At 40.4% G+C, this 18,427-nt stretch overlaps 1 protein-coding gene across 2 annotated transcripts; it reads right to left on the bottom strand.

The window, feature by feature from the left end:
• Positions 1 to 7,446: 7,446 nt before the first annotated feature.
• LOC132071615 (sulfotransferase 6B1-like) lies at positions 7,447 to 14,922 on the bottom strand. Of its 2 annotated transcripts, none has more exons than XM_059469285.1 (8): positions 14,901 to 14,922; positions 14,079 to 14,329; positions 12,530 to 12,669; positions 11,766 to 11,855; positions 10,995 to 11,121; positions 10,134 to 10,228; positions 9,344 to 9,500; positions 7,447 to 8,410 (listed from the first exon to the last, which is right to left on the bottom strand). In XM_059469285.1, exons 2-8 carry the CDS (start codon positions 14,278 to 14,280, stop codon positions 8,280 to 8,282), a joined length of 942 nt encoding a protein of 313 aa, XP_059325268.1. In that variant the 5' UTR covers positions 14,281 to 14,329; positions 14,901 to 14,922; the 3' UTR covers positions 7,447 to 8,279. The 2 variants fall into 2 exon arrangements, with proteins under 2 accessions (XP_059325268.1, XP_059325267.1); XM_059469284.1 differs by lacking the exon at positions 14,901 to 14,922 and adding an exon at positions 14,419 to 14,776.
• Positions 14,923 to 18,427: the final 3,505 nt, after the last annotated feature.

Below are 18,427 nucleotides of genomic sequence, written 5' to 3'. Positions count from 1 at the left end.
CAAAATGTATGCCAAGAATTTACATGCCATCCTTTCTTATCTCCATCTCTTGACTGCTGCCTGTTGGGCACTGGAAGGAAGGGGACCAGCAACTACATACCTGCATGCTTTTGCCATTTGCTCTCCCCCAGGGATTCAAGAGAGATCCAGGGCTCTCCCTGGTCCCTGAGCCGTAATGCAGTGCTCATGGGATGATCTAGCCCTGCATTTTTACATCTACTTTTCCCAGTCCATACAAAATCCTTTGCTTCTCCCTTCACCTTCCTTCTTTCTGTAAAACATTGTCAGCATAGAAAGGCTAACTATGTACAGGCATAATCTGAAACCAGTGGATATCACATGGCCTGGTCCATCTGATCAAAGACGAGTGCCAAAGGGCACAAAGTTGGCATCACCTGCACCATTTATTTCACTGATATCAGGTAAAAGTTGCTGTCCTATGAAGTAGCACTTCTGGTGATTCTTGATGTGCAACTAGCCACCCGAGCAAAGCAAAAAGCAGCTTACTTTTCATCCTTATCTTCTCTTGATATTAAATTGTCATAGACTGAAGATAAGAAAATTAGTTTACTTGGTATTTTTACCTGTTGACAAAAAATTAGTTGGGACAATCCTTCCTAGGGGTGGAAGAAGTGGGAAAATGACCTGTAAATTACGAGTGTCATCTCATGCAATAGCGTAGCATTGGAGTAGTGTTTCCAAAATGTAGAAGGTATTCCAGAGAAACCTTCCGAGGATTTCCAGTGTATTTTTGCAAGAAAGGGCAGTCAGGCCAATTATTTCTGGGAAGCATATTTTATTCTCAGGAACAAGAAAAATAAAAATGGTCAAACCCTGTATTTGTGGAGGAAAAAATAATTAGGACACATAAGTAATGAGGAGGGGTTTTTAGGGCAGTCATATTTCTTGATGAAAAAACGGAGCAGGATCAGATTTCATAAGGTGAGCCTTTGATACAGACATCTGCCATGGCACCTGAGCTGAGGAATGGGCTGAGAAGTGCCTAGCCCCACCCATGTGATACATGACCCTGTGATCCTGCTAAACAGTGAATCCAGAGACTGACAAGAAAGCATCACTTGATTCAAAATTTCCAAAAAACAGCTTTAAAACATATAGTGATTAAAAAAAGATTAAAAACAGGTTAAAGGATTTGATTCTCCCCAGATTAATGGTATTTGTTGTTCAAGCCACCACCGTTGCTCTGAAGGTTTCTGACTTCCCACACTGACCAGACCTGGTTATGGAGCTTTGCAGAAGGAGGCTGGAGACATTTCTGTGACAGCTACAGGACAGTGCCAGCTGGCTCTTACACGGTGCACAGTTCTGCCCATGCAGATCCATTCCCTGTTAAATGAAACAGCTTCAAAGAATGAGAGCTTCAAATCATGTGCTCCCAAATGCTAAATAAGAAGAGGTATGTTTTTATAATTATTTCTATGATCTGCATTTGCCTCAGTAAAACTCTGAGGAAGGCTGCCATAAATTAGTCCTTTAAAATAACCAAATCAATTTTTAAATAGTTCCTGTAAGATTGATGCAGTCAAGAAAATGCCTTAAACCTGCTCTGTTCATTCATTTACAACAACAAAAGACAGAAAGAAAGAGAGAAAGTGAGAAGGAAAGAAGGAAAGAGAGAGAAAGAGACAGAGAGAAGGAAACAGGGGAAGGGAAGGGAAGGGAAGGGAAGGGAAGGGAAGGGAAGGGAAGGGAAGGGAAGGGAAGGGAAGGGAAGGGAAGGGAAGGGAAGGGAAGGGAAGGGAAGGGAAGGGAAGGGAAGGGAAGGGAAGGGAAGGGAAGGGAAGGGAAGGGAAGGGAAGGGAAGGGAAGGGAAGGGAAGGGAAGGGAAGGGAAGGGAAGGGAAGGGAAGGGAAGGGAAGGGAAGGGAAGGGAAGGGAAGGGAAGGGAAGGGAAGCCTGCAAGGGTAGTGAGATGCAGATGCCCTGGGTTTCTGTGAATGAAAAGCAGGGCTTAAATCAGAATTTGCTCTACAATGGAAATATATGAGTAAGTTTCCCCTTTTAAAAATTTCATGTGGATCTGATCAGAGGAGAATCAAAGCCTTCAAACCGAGCCCAGGGGGTGAGGATGGCTTAGGTTATGTGGCCAAAGCTGTCTGCACACCCACAAAGGAACACAGCAGAGCAGTGAAGGGGGAATCAAAACATTACCCTGCCCACAGACTCCCGTGGCATCAGCTCATCCAAGGCCTATCTCCACAAGCTCAGAGGAGCTCAGGCAGAGTGGAATGCAAGTTAAGGACTCTTAATAAAGGGACTGGAGCCTGTCCAGGACCCTTCTATGGCTGTTCCAGGAGAGCTTCAGACCCAGTGTCCTGGTGGGAAGATGGTCCATCAGAATGATCAGTGCAGGAGAACTTCTGAAGACTGGCAGGGGCTGCTGTCTGGTGGATATAGGCACATAAAGAAATGCAGAGGAACAATCTCTCATGATTGCACGTGACCTATTATGTCAGGATTGCATGACAGGTATGAAGCAACTGCCAGGAAACAAATTATGTACCAGCCTGCATGATACTACTAATGTTGCCTTTACAATTTAGATAGTACTGAAACGGAGATGAAAAATAACTAATCCTCAGTACCAGATCAGGGTGGATTTTCTTGTCTTCTCTAAAAGACACTTTGGGCCAGAGAAGTAATGTCCTGTAAACTTTTCTAGGATCCTCATTCATATTTTATATTCCTCTAGAGTAGTAGAGTCTTTTTCATGCTGGTCACTTTTCCTGACTAGGTCAAAGCTTGTCATAATATCAGATTACTCCACTATAGATTATCTACACAAGCATACCATGCTCTTTCTTCTACCCAGAATTTCCCTGCTTGTCTCATATATCTCAGGATCCCCAAATTCTAGATGCTGAAATGTCTCAAGCTTCTTTTCAGCATTTATTTTCTCTTTCATTTCCTCTTCTGCATATTTGGCATCTGCCAACTCCTTTACCATTTGTTCAAGCCAATTGGTTCCTGAAAAGATAAAGACACCAGTAGGACATCCATTACACTTCACTTTTTCATGTACACCTGGCAGATGTAAATCCTGTCAAATTGGTTTCAAATGAACCACTTTGGTTCAATGTTGTACTTTAACCTTTCAACAAATGCGTGTGTGCTGGTTTTCACAGCAATGGAATTAATTTTCCCCATAGTGGCTGGTATGGAGCTATGTGTTGAATTTGTGCTGAAAACAATGTTGGTAACACAGAGATGTTTTAGTCATTGCTGGCAGTAATTGCACAGTGTCAGGGCCTCCTCTGATTCTCACACTGAGCTGCCAGAGAGTAGCTTGAAGGTGCACAAGAAATTAAAAGGGGACACAGATGGGACAGCTGACACCAACTGATCCAAGGAATATTCTCTTCCATATGGAGTCATGCTCAGCAATAAAATGTGAGGGAAGAAGAAGGAAAGAGAGATGCTGAGAGCTCAGGCACTTGTCTTACCATGTCACTGTCATGGGTGATGGAGCCCGGGACACAGCTGAACATTTGACTGGTGGAAGGATAGAATGAATTCCTTACTTTGCTTTGCTTGCACACATAGCTCTTGCTTCAGGTATTTAATTGTCTTTATTTCAGCCATGACTCCTCTCACTCTGTTTCCCTCCCCCATCCCATTGCAGGTGAAAGAGTGAGTGGCCCTGTGGGGCCACTGAGTTGAGCTGGGAGTTTCCAGCTGAGGGTAAATCACAGCCCTGGTGAATAATCAACCAGGGTGTGCCCAAGGTCAAAGGGGCAGAGCTGTTGAGCAGATACTGTGGAGTGCTACCTTGCTTGCTTCAGGGTCACACCTCATCCCTTGACAGAAGCAGAAGCTGACCTCTATTGCTCTTTTCAACTCCTTTCAACTTCCCTACTTATTGGTTACCACACACTACACCAGAAATGTATATACCTCCCAGGATAAAGTTTTCTAACAGGCAATGGCTCTGTCTTACATCCAGGCACCAGACCTGAGGACAGGTATCGCCCAAACCAGATTTCTCAGGATGAAATACTCACATCTGAGAATTTTATGCCATTCAGTCTGACAGGAGGTCTACTTGCATGTGAAGTTTTAGTGCAATATGGGAATCAAACTCTACATGTACTACTCACTTCCTTTTCTCTGTCCTCATGTCCATAATTTAATCTTTGGGTGGAATTGTTCCTTCTGGGGCTGTTACATGTGTTGTGGGGGACACCTTTTTAGAAGGTAAGGAGTGCTGAGATGGTGAAATGGGTATTTCCACTGGTCATCCCAACAGAGAACCGGCAATACAGGAAGGTGAATTACCCTGTGAAGGGGTTTTTACTCTCTTTCGTGCCCTTGAATACACTATGGGTCTCATTCACTACACTTATATAAAACCCTCTTATCACATCCTTGTCTCTTTCTTCATAAATGGATGTTAGACACAAGATTAATTAAACATGAGACATTAGCAAATGAAAATAGTATCTGCTAGACTTTGAAGGTTGCTTAAATTAACCTACAAAGAATATTTTATAATTATTTGTCTGGTATCTCAAATTGCAGAACCATCAAAATAAACCATTTTATTGAAAATAATGCTTTCTCTATCAGTACTATTTTACTCTTAAAAGTTGAAGACACTGTTCATATATTATGCTTTCTGTAAGCTTTGTTTTAGTTATTCTTTTCAGCTCTTTGTCCATGTGGTAAATCTGAATTTCTGAGGAAAATTTCCACCTGCTTTCCAGTACTAAAGAGTAAAGGCATCAAAAAATTATCATTTTTTTATCCTTTATGCTAGCTGCCAAAGAAATTTTCTTTGCAGCAATCTGCCTGAATCCTGAGGGAGCCAGATCACTAAAATACCTCAGCATGAAATGTAGCAACCTGTCCCCTGGGCCACTGGGGACACAGGTGCCTCCAGCTCCTTCAACCCTCAGACTCTGCTCTCTGCTCATGAGCAGGGTCTCCAGTGCTGCCACAGCCAGATGTCTGTCTGTCTGTCTGTCAGGAGCTGCACACAAGGGGGTCACAGCAGCCCTGTCTCTCTAGAGAGGCTCAGCGCAACCAGGGATCCTGAGGATGCCAGCAATCCAAGTCCCAGTCCCAGCACTGTCTGCCCAGCAAACAAAGTGTCTTGGGCTGTGCAGCTCAGTCAATGTGGAACGGCCCCAGTGCTCCTCAGGGACAACTCTGAGTTGCTCAGTTAGCCACAGGAAGATCTGACTTGGATGGAAATGCTGTCATCAGGAGCATTTGCAGTACACCATAAAGAGAAGATGCACCTGAATGGAAGACTCAGCCTAACTTTACTCTAGGAAATGGAATGAGGAAAGGACATGAAGTGGAAGATGGATAAATATAATTTTTCTCATTTGTTCATTCTCTGTAAAGCAAACAGACAAAAATATAAACATAATTTTCATTGGAAATTTCTCTATTTAGGCATAGGCAACAAAATAGACTAGACCAAATAGAAAGATACTTAGATACTTTTCTTTTTCCTTTTTCTTTTGAAAATTCGTTGAACTTAAAATTAATACATTTTGAGAGTCACTGTTACTGTGTGAGTCAGTTATGTCTAACCTTCAAAACAGATTCCCAAGATTTTCTGAATTGATTCTCACACTCACTGGCCTCATCTCTGCTTACTTTTCACTCCCTCAAAATGTCACTCATCCATCCAGTTTCCTTGCCTACATTCATTTTGGCATGCTTGCCTTTTCCATCTTCACTTCTTCCATCTCCTTCCCCCCCTGAATACAAGGGCCCACTGAGTATGTTTAATGGAGCAAAAGCACATGAGGTGTTACTGCTCTGAATAGCTCGGTCCTTCAGAGTGAGATTGTTAAGGGTACAAAAGAAATTAATTCAAGCCTTGGGATGACACAGGAGAGGATAAAATGCAAAGTCAGATCAAAGTCTGGTTTTCAACCAAATCAGCAAGAGCAGAATAAGATCTGAGCCTTTTTTTCTGGCACTGTCATCATGTTAGTCCTTGCTAAGTGATTCCTCAGGTGTTCTTATGCTAGTTGCTGCCTGATGGATTTACCCCCATCAAGAACCTGCTCCTTTGGCTTCACTTTTCGAAATACAGAATTTTACACTTACCATTACTAAACATTGGTTTCCCTAATCTTCTCAATGTGTAATGTTTCAAATTGTTTTGCGTTTTTTCCTAGTATTTTCAGCCCTCTATTCTGATCCCCAGATTTAAAAGTCAGTCATTTATGATACATTCTATGATATTAGTCTGCCCACCAGTATTAAAAACAAGATTGAATGTGATCAGAACTCACCACTAAAGGAGATTGCTTTAATTGCCCTCCCAGTTTTGCTATCAACCAGTATATGCAGTGTGACCATAAGCAAACTATTGCAAACAAGTTCATCATACCCATGGGAACAAGTGGATATTCCTGAAAGTATTGCTGCTGCTGTCATTGCTTCTGAATGCCTTGTATTTCTGTGGTATGAATTTCTAAGTCTACTTCCAGTACTGTCAGTTCTGTAACCACATTTGTACATTACCATCTCCACATCAATTTGTTTCTCTTAATTCACATAATTTCAGGCCCCCAATGCTGTCATCTCTTGTATTTTCTGTCAGTGGCTTATTCAAGAGGTATCTTAAGGAGGATCACAAACTTCTTTACCAGAATTCATAATTTCTTTCATTTTCTTCAAAATGTTCCACGGTCAGTTGCTTTGTCATTTTTGCTACTACATTCCTAAGTATCAAGTTAAGGTGACTGTTCTATACTGGTTCTTCCTTCTCTAGTTTTTAAACACTGAAGTTTTGTATATTCTCCTCCAGGAATCTGGTACCTTTCTGCTTGCTTCGAGATGACTTGCAGTTGTTCAAACATGCCTTGCCGCAGGATTTTCTGCTGCTCTGCTTTTGAATCCTTTCATTTCTTTTCTAAATATTCTAAGTCTTACTTCTAGCATTTCAATTTCTTTACAAAACTCTGCATGTCCACTTATGTCCAAGCAGAATCAACCAGCTTTTGAAGAATGAAACAAAAATCTTTCAATATTTCATTCCTGCCAACTCTATCTTTTATGTTTACATTTTATCTGCCCAGGGGATGGATCTATATGTTGGCTGGGGCTTTTCCTGGTTTTAATTCAATTGTATTTAGAGGACCTCATGTTGCCTTATGTTTCCAGAACAGGTCCCTGGAAAAATCTGAAATACTCTGTCTAGAGAGGCAAATCCCAATGTCAGTACAAGAGATCTGGGTAGAGCAATGTCTCACACCATCACTCTTGAGAACACCACTGTCTCAGTGGAGACATTTTCAAGAACGACACAAAGAAAGCAGGGAGGTTCCAAGGGAAGACCAAAAAGTTGAGACACTTCAAGGTCAACCTCAACACAGTTTCTAGTGCTTAAAGGGCGGCTACCAAGAGGATAAAGGCTCGCTATTCACCAGACACCACATGGAGAGGAAAGGAGGCAGTGAGGTCAAGTTTCAATAGGGGATGTTTAATCTTGATAAATGAAGTAAGTTCTTTACAGCAAGAACAACCAGTTGCTGGAAGAAAACCTCCAGCAATGTGGTAGAATGCTCATCACTGGAGGTTTTCAAGATATGATATCCAGATAGAATCTCTTCCAGGCTCCCTTTCCCATGAAAGGTTGTACCAGATGATTTTTCAAAGTCTCTTCCAACCTGGGCTGCTCTGTGATTCTCTAGAAAGAAGTGCCTCCAAGTGAATCTTGCCTGTTAACTTCAGCCCATAATCTGAAATCCATCTTGGTATTTTGCATTTAGAAAGATGAAGAGCCTTAAGGATGCTGATCTATTTCCCCCTTCTTTCAGCTTTCTCTAGCTTTGATTCAATATGTGCCAAATTCATGGATGATGTTGTTTGTCATAAAGCTTCTGTCATATCCCTATTTTGGCCAGTGATATTTTCTGTGAAGATGTTGACTGATTGGAAACATTTTTGAAGAAAAAATAATCTGCATACTAAATAATTAGAAATCATCTATAGAGATAGAATTTGTCTAGAAAGAAAAGAGGCATTTCCTTCCAGGTGACAGCTGGAAAAGGGCTGTTGAGTTTTTGTAAATATGATTAGTTGACATCTTCTTCAGGAAATGGATGTAGCCAAAGATCTCACACTAAAACAAAATGCTCATCACTCATCAGTGTCACTGTAAAGTCTGCAGTAATGCCTATTTCAGCAATTCTAAGGTGCTTAGATCCTTTGATCTAGGTTTCCAGTGTAAAGCATTCAGATGGTCTGAGTCTGCCTTGCAAAGTTCTTATTCTAACCTTATTTCATTTGTCTTCAGGCTTTGCAGTACAAGTCATACTTCAACTTTTTCCCAAGTTTCGTTCCTGCTATATGTCCTTCAAATGCTTTGTCCATTTTCTCATTCTGATCTTCAGTGAAAAGATTCTTCCAGTCACTTACACCACCTTCAAAGAAGCAGGAACAGACTTATAAAAATCAAGATATTTCATTTTTTTTTCTATACAGCTGTCATTTTTATTGCATTGTGCACTAAATTGTGTTGATCCATTTTCCAGATTAAACATTTTTCTATACCAATGTAATTTTGTGCAATCGGTGGAGTTATATAGATATGTGAATCATCTTTTCCTACAATGTAAAAGAACAAACTCCTCTTTACGTGACTTTGTTCAAAAAGGCAGCCTAAAATCCTGTTTCACTCCATCTCTCTCCTCTAGACAGCTATGGCTGGAAAAGGAGAAGATCATGAAGAATCAATTAATAATCATCAGCCAGCAGGCAGAGCTGACTTTCTGCTCCTTCAGCAGCTTCAGGTTTAAGTAGTCATTTCTTTAATGTAAAATGCAGAAATATATTCTGACAGGCATGATGCACTTCTCATGTCCATGTGCCCCCCACTACACTGCAAAGGTTACTCCCTTTTCTTCCCTCTCTTGTGTCCACCTGGATTCTTGCTAGCTTGACTTAGTTCTAGTGTGTAAGAGTGAACAGGAATTTGGCAGTGGCCATCTCAGAAGGTTCCCATACTCTCCTACAACGTGTGGTCCCTCCACTCAGGCTGAGTTTGGCCCAGTGCTGCCAGCTCCAAAGGCTGGGCACTTGGTGATCCAGGCACAGAGGGGGAGAGGAATTCAGACACATGACAGGTCCTCTTCCTGCCAGCCACCTGTGAGCAGCCAAGAGTGGCTCTGCTGTGAGACCCTTGCTGTGCATCTTCCTCACCAGCCCTCCTTGGATACTCTTCTCAAGCAAAGCAGTGATCACCTGCTTGACACTACCTTACAATTGTAACGTGAGTGCAGGAAAAGGAACCAGACAATGGCCCAAGTCCCAGAGAGTGGCACATTTCTATCTATGAGCCCCTTGGAGCTTCCTACCTTTGCGAAAGAGAACATTGCCAAATGACCCATGGGTCTTGTCTGATTTTTTCTTCATGGACTGGAAGCTGCTCCTGTCTACCACCAGCTGGAGCTGTTCCTCAGTCAGAGGAATTCCAAAGAACGTGGCTATGTTTTTCACACTCAGGGCAGGATTCTGGAAAGAGCAATGTAACATATGGCATGACTTTCAAACAAATGACTGCTTTCCAAGGTGTTTGCACTTCCCTATATTTCTCTGCTGGCTGCATACATATCATATTCACAGAGCTCTCTAGGACTAGGCTGGGTCATAATGTTTCTCTTCTCCTTAATTATTTTGGAGGAGACATGAGCTGCCTTCCTGTAGATAACAAAATATTATATATCATTTACAGTTGTGTAAAATAAACCATGCTGAAAACACAAGAGCTCCTTCCCAAAGATTGATTACTGTTGATTTAGATTTACAATTATTTGGGCTTATATTACAGAATTCACAGAATGACTGGGTTTGAAGACACCTTAGAGATCATTGAGTCCAACCCATGCTCTAACACCTCAACTAAACCATGGTATTGAGTGCCATATCCAGACTTACAGATAAATAAAAAACAAGAATCATTTGCACAAGCCAAATTTTAAGAGGGCCTTTATGTTTGAATTTCAGCACTTTTTCCCTTTAAAACAGATTCTTAAAAGAAGAATCTGTCTCACACACCTTGGATGCCCTGCATTCATATAAGGGTATATTAGTTAAAAAAAAAAATCCCTTCAAGTATAAAGTATTTGTAAATATTGAAACCCTTACCTCTTTTACCTCTTCATAAGTTATTGTCATAACATTTTCTTTGTCAGCATATTTGTTCCATTCAGAGAGGTATTCAAAATAGCATCCCCAGGCCACTAAATAAAGCAAAAGGATCCAAAGATTAAGAATAAATTTAGATTATGCAAGTTTTGCTCATTAAGTTGTGTCAGCCAAGGGCTTTATTAATCAGGTTTATGACAAAGTTCACACCCTTCTGTGGGAATTATCAGTTGTGCTCCAGTCTTAGGTATATGATACCATTTGGAATTCAGAAAATAAAACTTGTTAACATTTCAAGACAGCTTTGAGTGCACCAGAAAAGCTATCATCTTGCAGACCATCTTGTAAGATTCCCTTAATCCAGTCTAAAACCCTGTTGAACCACTCTTCTGCTGGACATGTGCTACCTAAAACTCATAACTTTAAACTAGTGCTATTACTTTTTAAAAATTCATTAGAATTTGTCCCCTTTTTAATGCACTAGACTTAGTCCAAATAATTCCTTTCATCCAATTTGTCTTGGAGGTGATTATAGAGTTCCATGGACAGAACATGATGGACATAGGAGGGCAGGGGATAGAGGGGACCCAAGACAGAGATAAGGAAGAACTACCTCTTCCAGGAAAAATACCAGTTTGTACAAATTTTAAAAGCCTGTGGAAGTGAAGTGTTTTGACAAATATTTATCCTCAAGCAGTAAGGCAAGCATGGAAAATTTCAGAATTCTAACTCTCAGTGTTTAATCTCTGGTTTGTACTGTAAACTAAAAATTCCTAGAGAAGCTGATTTACCAAAGAACAAAGGTTTTAACACAACAAGAAATCATTGGACAATTGAAACAGATAAAAAATTATACTGTACTTTTCTTTGTCATGAAATCTGTGAAGAAATCATCCCAGGTCTCATAGGAGGGAAGAGCAGTCAGGCCATTGCAAAAGTGGTAGAAAGATGTAGCAACATCTTTTGGATTACGAATCAGTAACAATATCTAGAAAATAATTGTATTACTATTTATAGAGAAAGACAGGGTAGACTACAGCACAAAAAAAGAAATAACAATAATATACTTTATAACTGCAGTTGGGGATTTCTAATGCCTTGTGTGCTCCTGCAAGAAGTAGCAGTTTCATTCCCAGATCCGGAAATGCAGCAATTAATTTTGCTTTGGTACCATAAGAAGATGGTTGCCTATAATTATTATCTTTAACTGATTAACCAAATTATTTTTGCAGAATCTAAGTATGTTTTGCTCAATACAAGCATAGTTCATCATTTAAGTGGAAAACTCACAAAAATATAAATTCTCATGGAAATTTGACACATTGAACAATGCCATAAAATTGCTCCCACAGGAAATCACATCAAAATCCATTTTGTCTCTGGAGGATTTGTTTAAATACTGCAACTCTCTTGTGGAAACTGTCGCAAAGGGGCAAATAAGGGCAAACTGTGGTTAAGTGAGGTGAATGGCAGTTCTTAAATATGTAGAGCCTTAAACACGTAGAAATGGCCAGGCTAAACACTTGTGTAAAAAAGTGTGATTCTGAATATTGGCAAGAAAGCACTACATTGGCTCTTTAAAAAATAAATCCGTTGAATTGTTTGCTTTAATACATTACAATCAGCACTCACCTTGGCATTGTTTTGGAAGATAGATTTGGGAAGATTTTCAGCACGGAGATGAGTAACTATAAATCTTGGAGAAGGTAATTTGGTCATTCGCTTGAAGAATTGGAAAGAAGAAAGTGGAAAGGTCAGTTAGTACAAGTATTCTTTTCATTAAACTGTGCTGAAATGTGGCATTGATGAACTTATCTACAGTTATTGGCTGATTGAAGTGGGGTTATTTTGTTATTTAGTCAGTGTTGTCCTGGGATACTAGTGGGCTGCTCTGAGTAGCTCTAATCTTCAAAAGCCTATGAGCAATTGGAGAAAGGACTATCCATTGTTTGTTCTCTTCAGTGATAATTCTCCTCAGGTCTGGTAGACAAGGGATCAAACCTAGAGGTGGGGTACAGATTAGCTGTCTCTGAAAGCTGAAGCATCTCAAGGACTGAGAGAGGGGAGGAGGAGGAGGAAGAGCTAGTAGAAGAGACAAATGCTAATATTACATGATTTGACACTTCATGAAGCTCTTCTTAAATACAAAAGATGCTATGTTGAATTTCTGAAGTTTATATGTATCTCATGGGTATGTCCTCCTCTCAGTCCCAATGAAGTGTCTGTTTATTTGTATGTGTTCAGTATTTGACAGTCCCGGGTAAATTAATCCTGACCAGATGCCACATAAAGAGGAGTGGTAAAGTTCATATGAAACAATAGAATAGATCATACTTCATATACTCAGTATTTGAAGCGCATAATGTTGATCATTTCCATACATATTCTGTTCCCACCTCATATTTCTCAGCATCTCCAACTTCGAGGTAGGGGAATTCTTCTGGTTCTTCAGCATTCACGCTGCTTTCACTACCTGGTGTTTTCTTTTGAGATATGGCTATCAGATCAGTTAAGATTTGACTTAGCCAGTTTGTGCCTGAAAGAAGAAAAGTACAATAAAACATTTGGAATGGACAGAAATGGATTTACCAGGGAAGTCAAGAGGTGCTAGTACTACCAGGTGAGTTACCTGGTCTCCTCTCATGTCATACAATCACAGTTGACTGTCTGGTCAACCACCACCCAGGATCCTACCTTTGCTCCTCATAAGGAGATATTTCTCCAACTTGAACACTTCAGTACACTGTAAACTAACTTGTATACTGTAAACTGACTAATCAGGGAGAAGAACCACAGAGATTCAACAAGGAAAACCCACCTTAATGTAATAAATTTATTGTGAGACATATAAGGGAGACTGGGGTGATGAACCTGTACTCAAAAACATAATGTATTAAGAGTTTTCTGGTTTACTGGATTATCTTTGGAAGAAAGATGGGTCACTGCACTTCAAGACAGGAGCAGAACTAGATCAAAAAATTTTGCACTCATTTTCTTTAACAATAGGAAAAACCCTCTGAAGTGACATTTTCCAGACACATTTAGTATCTTTTTCTTCAAAAGATAACAAAAAGCCTGCAGAGATCTCCCATTCCTAATTAACCATTTCCTGACTTCTGGACACTGGGTGCCTACATCTTTCTCACTGTAGTCTTAGCCAGTGCAATCCAGTGCATAACATTTCTTCAAAAAGAAAGTTCAATAAAAAAGCAAAAACTTCACAATCCTCTCAGCTGTGACTATCCACTGTAAAGCAGTGTGAACCAATTGCTGTAAGAGAGAAACACCAAGATTAAAGTGTGTCTGAGGCACAGCTAATCCAAATTTTTGAATTTCATGTGGACCAGTGCTTTGAGGCAGATTGAGGAAATAGGTAGGGTAAACTTGCAACCCTAGGAAAGATGTCCTCTTGATTTTCCTTAAAGAATACTTAAAAAACAATGTAATCACTTCAAGGACTACAAAAGTATTTTTGATAGCTATTTCCTTACATCTATGTGAAATAAACTAAAGAATATTGAATATACCATTTGAAGGTACCAAGGGCTTCATTGTAAAAATATAAAACTCTTAACTGAGTAGATCATGGAATATCAGGCGATCTAGTTACCTTTGGTGTAAAAAACTGTATTTTGATTCTCTCCAATTTGTGCATTTACCTTCATGACTATAAAAGTAAAAATAACAAAAACCATCTGATGCTATAGGAAAGAAAACCAGAATGTTTTTCACAGTCTAATGGAAAATTTCCTATGTCAAATATTCGTAAACAATTTCTGGAGCTTTTGGAGAATGAAATCAGTTTTAAAATATTGGTGAACATTCTAAATACAATTATTTAGCATAAGTTATGTATCATATCATATATATTTCATATATTTAGTACAAACCTTGTTACTTGCTATTACAGAACCTTGTTTATAAAAAGAATTAAAATATATTCACCAGATTTAGGGTATCCTGCCAAAATTACATCATCCTTTCTGGCTTCAAAGGACTCCAAGGCTTTGAAAATTTCAGGACTGCAAAGAGTAGTAGGGTAGAGAATTCCCTTGTAAGAAAAGAGCAGTTCATCACGACGCATGGAGCTGGCAGCTGCCACTGCCTTATCTAGCAAACCAATAAATATTTTCCTGGACTTCTCCATTCTTCTTCTTTCTCTCACTCAGACACAGGCTCTGTCACAGTGTGAAATGCTGTGTAGAAGGAGAAACCCACAGATTGTCCTTTAATAGGTGCTTGGTTTGTTATTTTTTTTTCTTAACCCTATGAGCAATAAACTTACCTGTTTCTGAACCTGTAAAGATATATACAGCTACAGTCAAAGACCTTTGAAATCAATAGAAGTTGAACATAAACTAAGAAGATAAGCAGACAAATGCAATTACATTCTAGGATAAAGGGCTTAGATAATTTCTAAACATCATGCCTAAAATTCTGTGATTACAACACAGAGTTTAGAAACAGAATAGAACAAAATAGAATGACAGGAATTGCAGATTGGAATTGAAATATCATGATGAAAATCCTCAAGGCAGCTCATCTCTTTCCAGTACTTGCTGCTAGTATTTTCTTTTTTTCTTTACTATATCACTCATCATTCTCATCTAGGAAATCAAAAACTGTTTTCCTGGACTTTTCCATTCTTCTTCTCTCTCTGTCACTGAATGAACTGCTGTGTAGAAGGAGAAACCCACAGATTGTCATTTAAATGGTGCTTGGTTAGTTCTTTTTTTTTTTTTCTTGACCCTATGAACAAGAACTTACCTCTTTCTGAAGCTGTAAAATATGCAGTAGCAGTCAAAGACCTTATGCAATATGAACCTTTGAAATCAATAGAAGTTGAACATAAACTAACAAGATAAGCAGACAAATGCAATTGCATTCTAGGAAAATGACTTAGAAAATTTTCAGGCATCATGCTAATAATTCTGTGATTACAACTCAGAGTTTATAAACAGAATATAAGAAAATAGAATGACATGCAGTTAGATAGAATAGAATGCAGATTGGAATTGAAATGTCATGATCAAAATCCTCAAAGCAGTTCATCTTTTTCCAACACTCAATGCTGGGATTTTCTTTTTTTTCTGTATTATATCACTCATCATTCTCACCAAAGTTAGATAAAATGTGTTGGGACTGGGAGAGGTGTTCAGTGCACTAGAGACTGAGCTGAGGACACTCCTGTGAGTGTGGCCGGCTGCTCCCGGCCGCTGGAGCCCAGGAGGGCACAGGGGCACAGGCACTCTTGGGCCACTCGTCAGACTGCACTACAGAGGCCTGTTTTCCTGGTGCTTACACAAAAATTACTCATTTCTACATTTCTTTAATGAGCTCAGTCATTGTTTAACAACTGATCAGTGCTTAGGGAGGTGGTGAAAATATAACCTGAGCTACAGTGAGTAGTGTTTATCCTGCACTTCACATGATGAGCTGCTGACTGCAGTGACCCCAGTAAAGGAACTGGCTTTAGGCTCAGGTTCAATATTTAAGTCTCTGGCAAAAGGATTGATGTGTCACAAAAAATGAGAAAATATTTCTCCCTCAAAATGTATGCCAAGAATTTACATGCCATCCTTTCTTATCTCCATCTCTTGACTGCTGCCTGTTGGGCCCTGGAAGGAAGGGGACCAGCAACTACATACCTGCATGCATTTGCCATTTGCTCTCCCCCAGGGATTCAAGAGAGATCCAGGGCTCTCCCTGGTCCCTGAGCCGTAATGCAGTGCTCATGGGATGATCTAGCCCTGCATTTTTACATCTACTTTTCCCAGTCCATACAAAATCTTTCGCTTTTCCCTTCATCTCCCTGCTTTCTGTAAAATATTGTCAGCACAGAAAGGCTAACTATGTACAGGCATAATCTGAAACCAGTGGATATCACATGGCCTGGTCCATCTGATCAAAGACGAGTGCCAAAGGGCACAAAGTTGGCACCACCTGCACCATTTATTTGACTGACATCAGCTAAAAGTTGCTGTCCTATGAAATAGCACTTGTGCTGATTCTTCATGTGCAGCTAGCCACCCTAGCAAAGCAAAAAGCAGCTTACTTAATTTTTCTTCTTTATCTTCCCTTGGCATTGAACCTCATGTCCTGGACTAAAGATAAGAAAATGTGTTTAGTAAGCATTTTTACCTGTTGGCATAAGAATTAGTTGGGACAGTCATCCCTAATTGTGGAAAAAGAGGGAAAATGACCTGTAAATTATGAGTGTCATGTCATGCAATAGCATCGTGTTAGAGTAGGGTTTCCAAAATACTTTTCTCTGGAAAAGTATTCCAGAGAAACCTTCCGAGGATTTCCAGTGTATTTTTGCAAGAAAGGGCAGTCAGGCCAATTATTCCTGGGAAGAATATTTTATTCTCATGAACCAGAAAAAAAATAAAAAGCCAAACCCTGTATTTGTGGAGGAAAAAATAATTAGGAGACATAAGTAATGAGGAGGGGTTTTTAGGGTAGTTATATTTCTTGATGAAAAAACGGAGAAGGATCAGATTTCATAAGGTGAGCCTTTGATACAGACATCTGCCATGGCACCTGAGCAGTCGGAAGGAAGTGTCGGAAGTGTCGGAAGTGTCGGAAGTGTCGGAAGTGTCGGAAGTGTCGGAAGTGTCGGAAGGAAGGAAGTGTCGGAAGGAAGTGTCGGAAGGAAGTGTCGGAAGGAAGTGTCGGAAGGAAGTGTCGGAAGGAAGTGTCGGAAGGAAGTGTCGGAAGGAAGTGTCGGAAGGAAGGAAGGAAGGAAGGAAGGAAGGAAGGAAGGAAGGAAGGAAGGAAGGAAGGAAGGAAGGAAGGAAGGAAGGAAGGAAGGAAGGAAGGAAGGAAGGAAGGAAGGAAGGAAGGAAGGAAGGAAGGAAGGAAGGAAGGAAGGAAGGAAGGAAGGAAGGAAGTGTCGGAAGGAAGTGTCGGAAGGAAGTGTCGGAAGGAAGGGTCGGAAGGAAGGAAGGAAGGAAGGAAGGAAGGAAGGAAGGAAGGAAGGAAGGAAGGAAGGAAGGAAGGAAGGAAGGAAGGAAGGAAGGAAGGAAGGAAGGAAGGAAGGAAGGAAGGAAGGAAGGAAGGAAGGAAGGAAGGAAGTGTCGGAAGGAAGGAAGGAAGGAAGGAAGGAAGGAAGGAAGGAAGGAAGGAAGGAAGGAAGGAAGGAAGGAAGGAAGGAAGGAAGGAAGGAAGGAAGGAAGGAAGGAAGGAAGGAAGGAAGGAAGGAAGGAAGGAAGGAAGGAAGGAAGGAAGGAAGGAAGGAAGGAAGTGTCGGAAGGAAGGAAGGAAGTGTCGGAAGGAAGGAAGGAAGGAAGGAAGGAAGGAAGGAAGGAAGGAAGGAAGGAAGGAAGGAAGGAAGGAAGGAAGGAAGGAAGGAAGGAAGGAAGGAAGGAAGGAAGGAAGGAAGGAAGGAAGGAAGGAAGGAAGGAAGTGTCGGAAGGAAGTGTCGGAAGGAAGGAAGGAAGTGTCGGAAGGAAGGAAGTGTCGGAAGGAAGGAAGTGTCGGAAGGAAGGAAGTGTCGGAAGGAAGGAAGTGTCGGAAGGAAGGAAGTGTCGGAAGGAAGGAAGGAAGGAAGGAAGGAAGGAAGGAAGGAAGGAAGGAAGGAAGGAAGGAAGGAAGGAAGGAAGGAAGGAAGGAAGGAAGGAAGGATCTTTTAGCATCATGCATAATGTTGACTTTACCATATAGAAAGTACTGCTACAGGGATGAAAAATAGCTAATCCTCAGTACCAGATCAGGGTGGATTTTCTTGACTTCTCTAAAAGACCCTTTGGGCCAGGGAACTAATGTGTTGTAAACTTTTCTAGGATCCTCCTTCATCTTTTCTTTTCCTCTAGAATAGTAGATTCTTCTTCATGCTGGTCCCTTTCCCTGATCAGATCAAAGCTTGTCATCATATCAGATTACTCCACTATAGTTTGTCTATGGACGCATATTCTGCTCCTTCTGCTACCCAAAATTTCCCACGTCTCTTCTTAACTTTCCTCTCGACAGCTGTTTTTTGAGGCTCAGCTTTGCTGTTTTTGGAGAGTTTCCATTCTTGTAATCTCCACTCTAGAACAAGGTAGGAAATAAGCAATTTTCCACAGCTTTCATAATCTCTTTTAATGTATTGGTTAGTTGCCAAAGTTGCAATGGCTAACTGCCCTCTCCCTCCCATAAATACTACACAAGATAGTATGAAAGAGTAGGCCAGTAAATACAGATAATGTCATGACAGACAATGCTGGAAAAATAATCTTATACTAACCTAAAAATATCAGATATATGTCAACAAATTCCCTAACCATTATCTGGTCTCAATGACTACAGAGTTA

The sequence above is a fragment of the Ammospiza nelsoni genome, chromosome 3 (assembly GCF_027579445.1).
Source record: "Ammospiza nelsoni isolate bAmmNel1 chromosome 3, bAmmNel1.pri, whole genome shotgun sequence".
NCBI classification, from domain to species: domain Eukaryota; kingdom Metazoa; phylum Chordata; class Aves; order Passeriformes; family Passerellidae; genus Ammospiza; species Ammospiza nelsoni.
This window is presented reverse-complemented; position numbering and strand designations above follow the sequence as displayed.

Coding starts and splice junctions, on each gene's coding strand:
- LOC132071615 (XM_059469285.1), bottom strand. CDS start 14,280: ATGGAGAAGTCCAGGAAAATATTTATTGGTTTGCTAGATAAGGCAGTG. Junction 12,670..14,078: donor GGCAGGATACCCTAAATCTG/GTGAATATATTT, acceptor TTCTTCTTTCAG/GCACAAACTGGCTAAGTCAA. Junction 11,856..12,529: donor GAGATGCTGAGAAATATGAG/GTGGGAACAGAA, acceptor CAATTCTTCAAG/CGAATGACCAAATTACCTTC.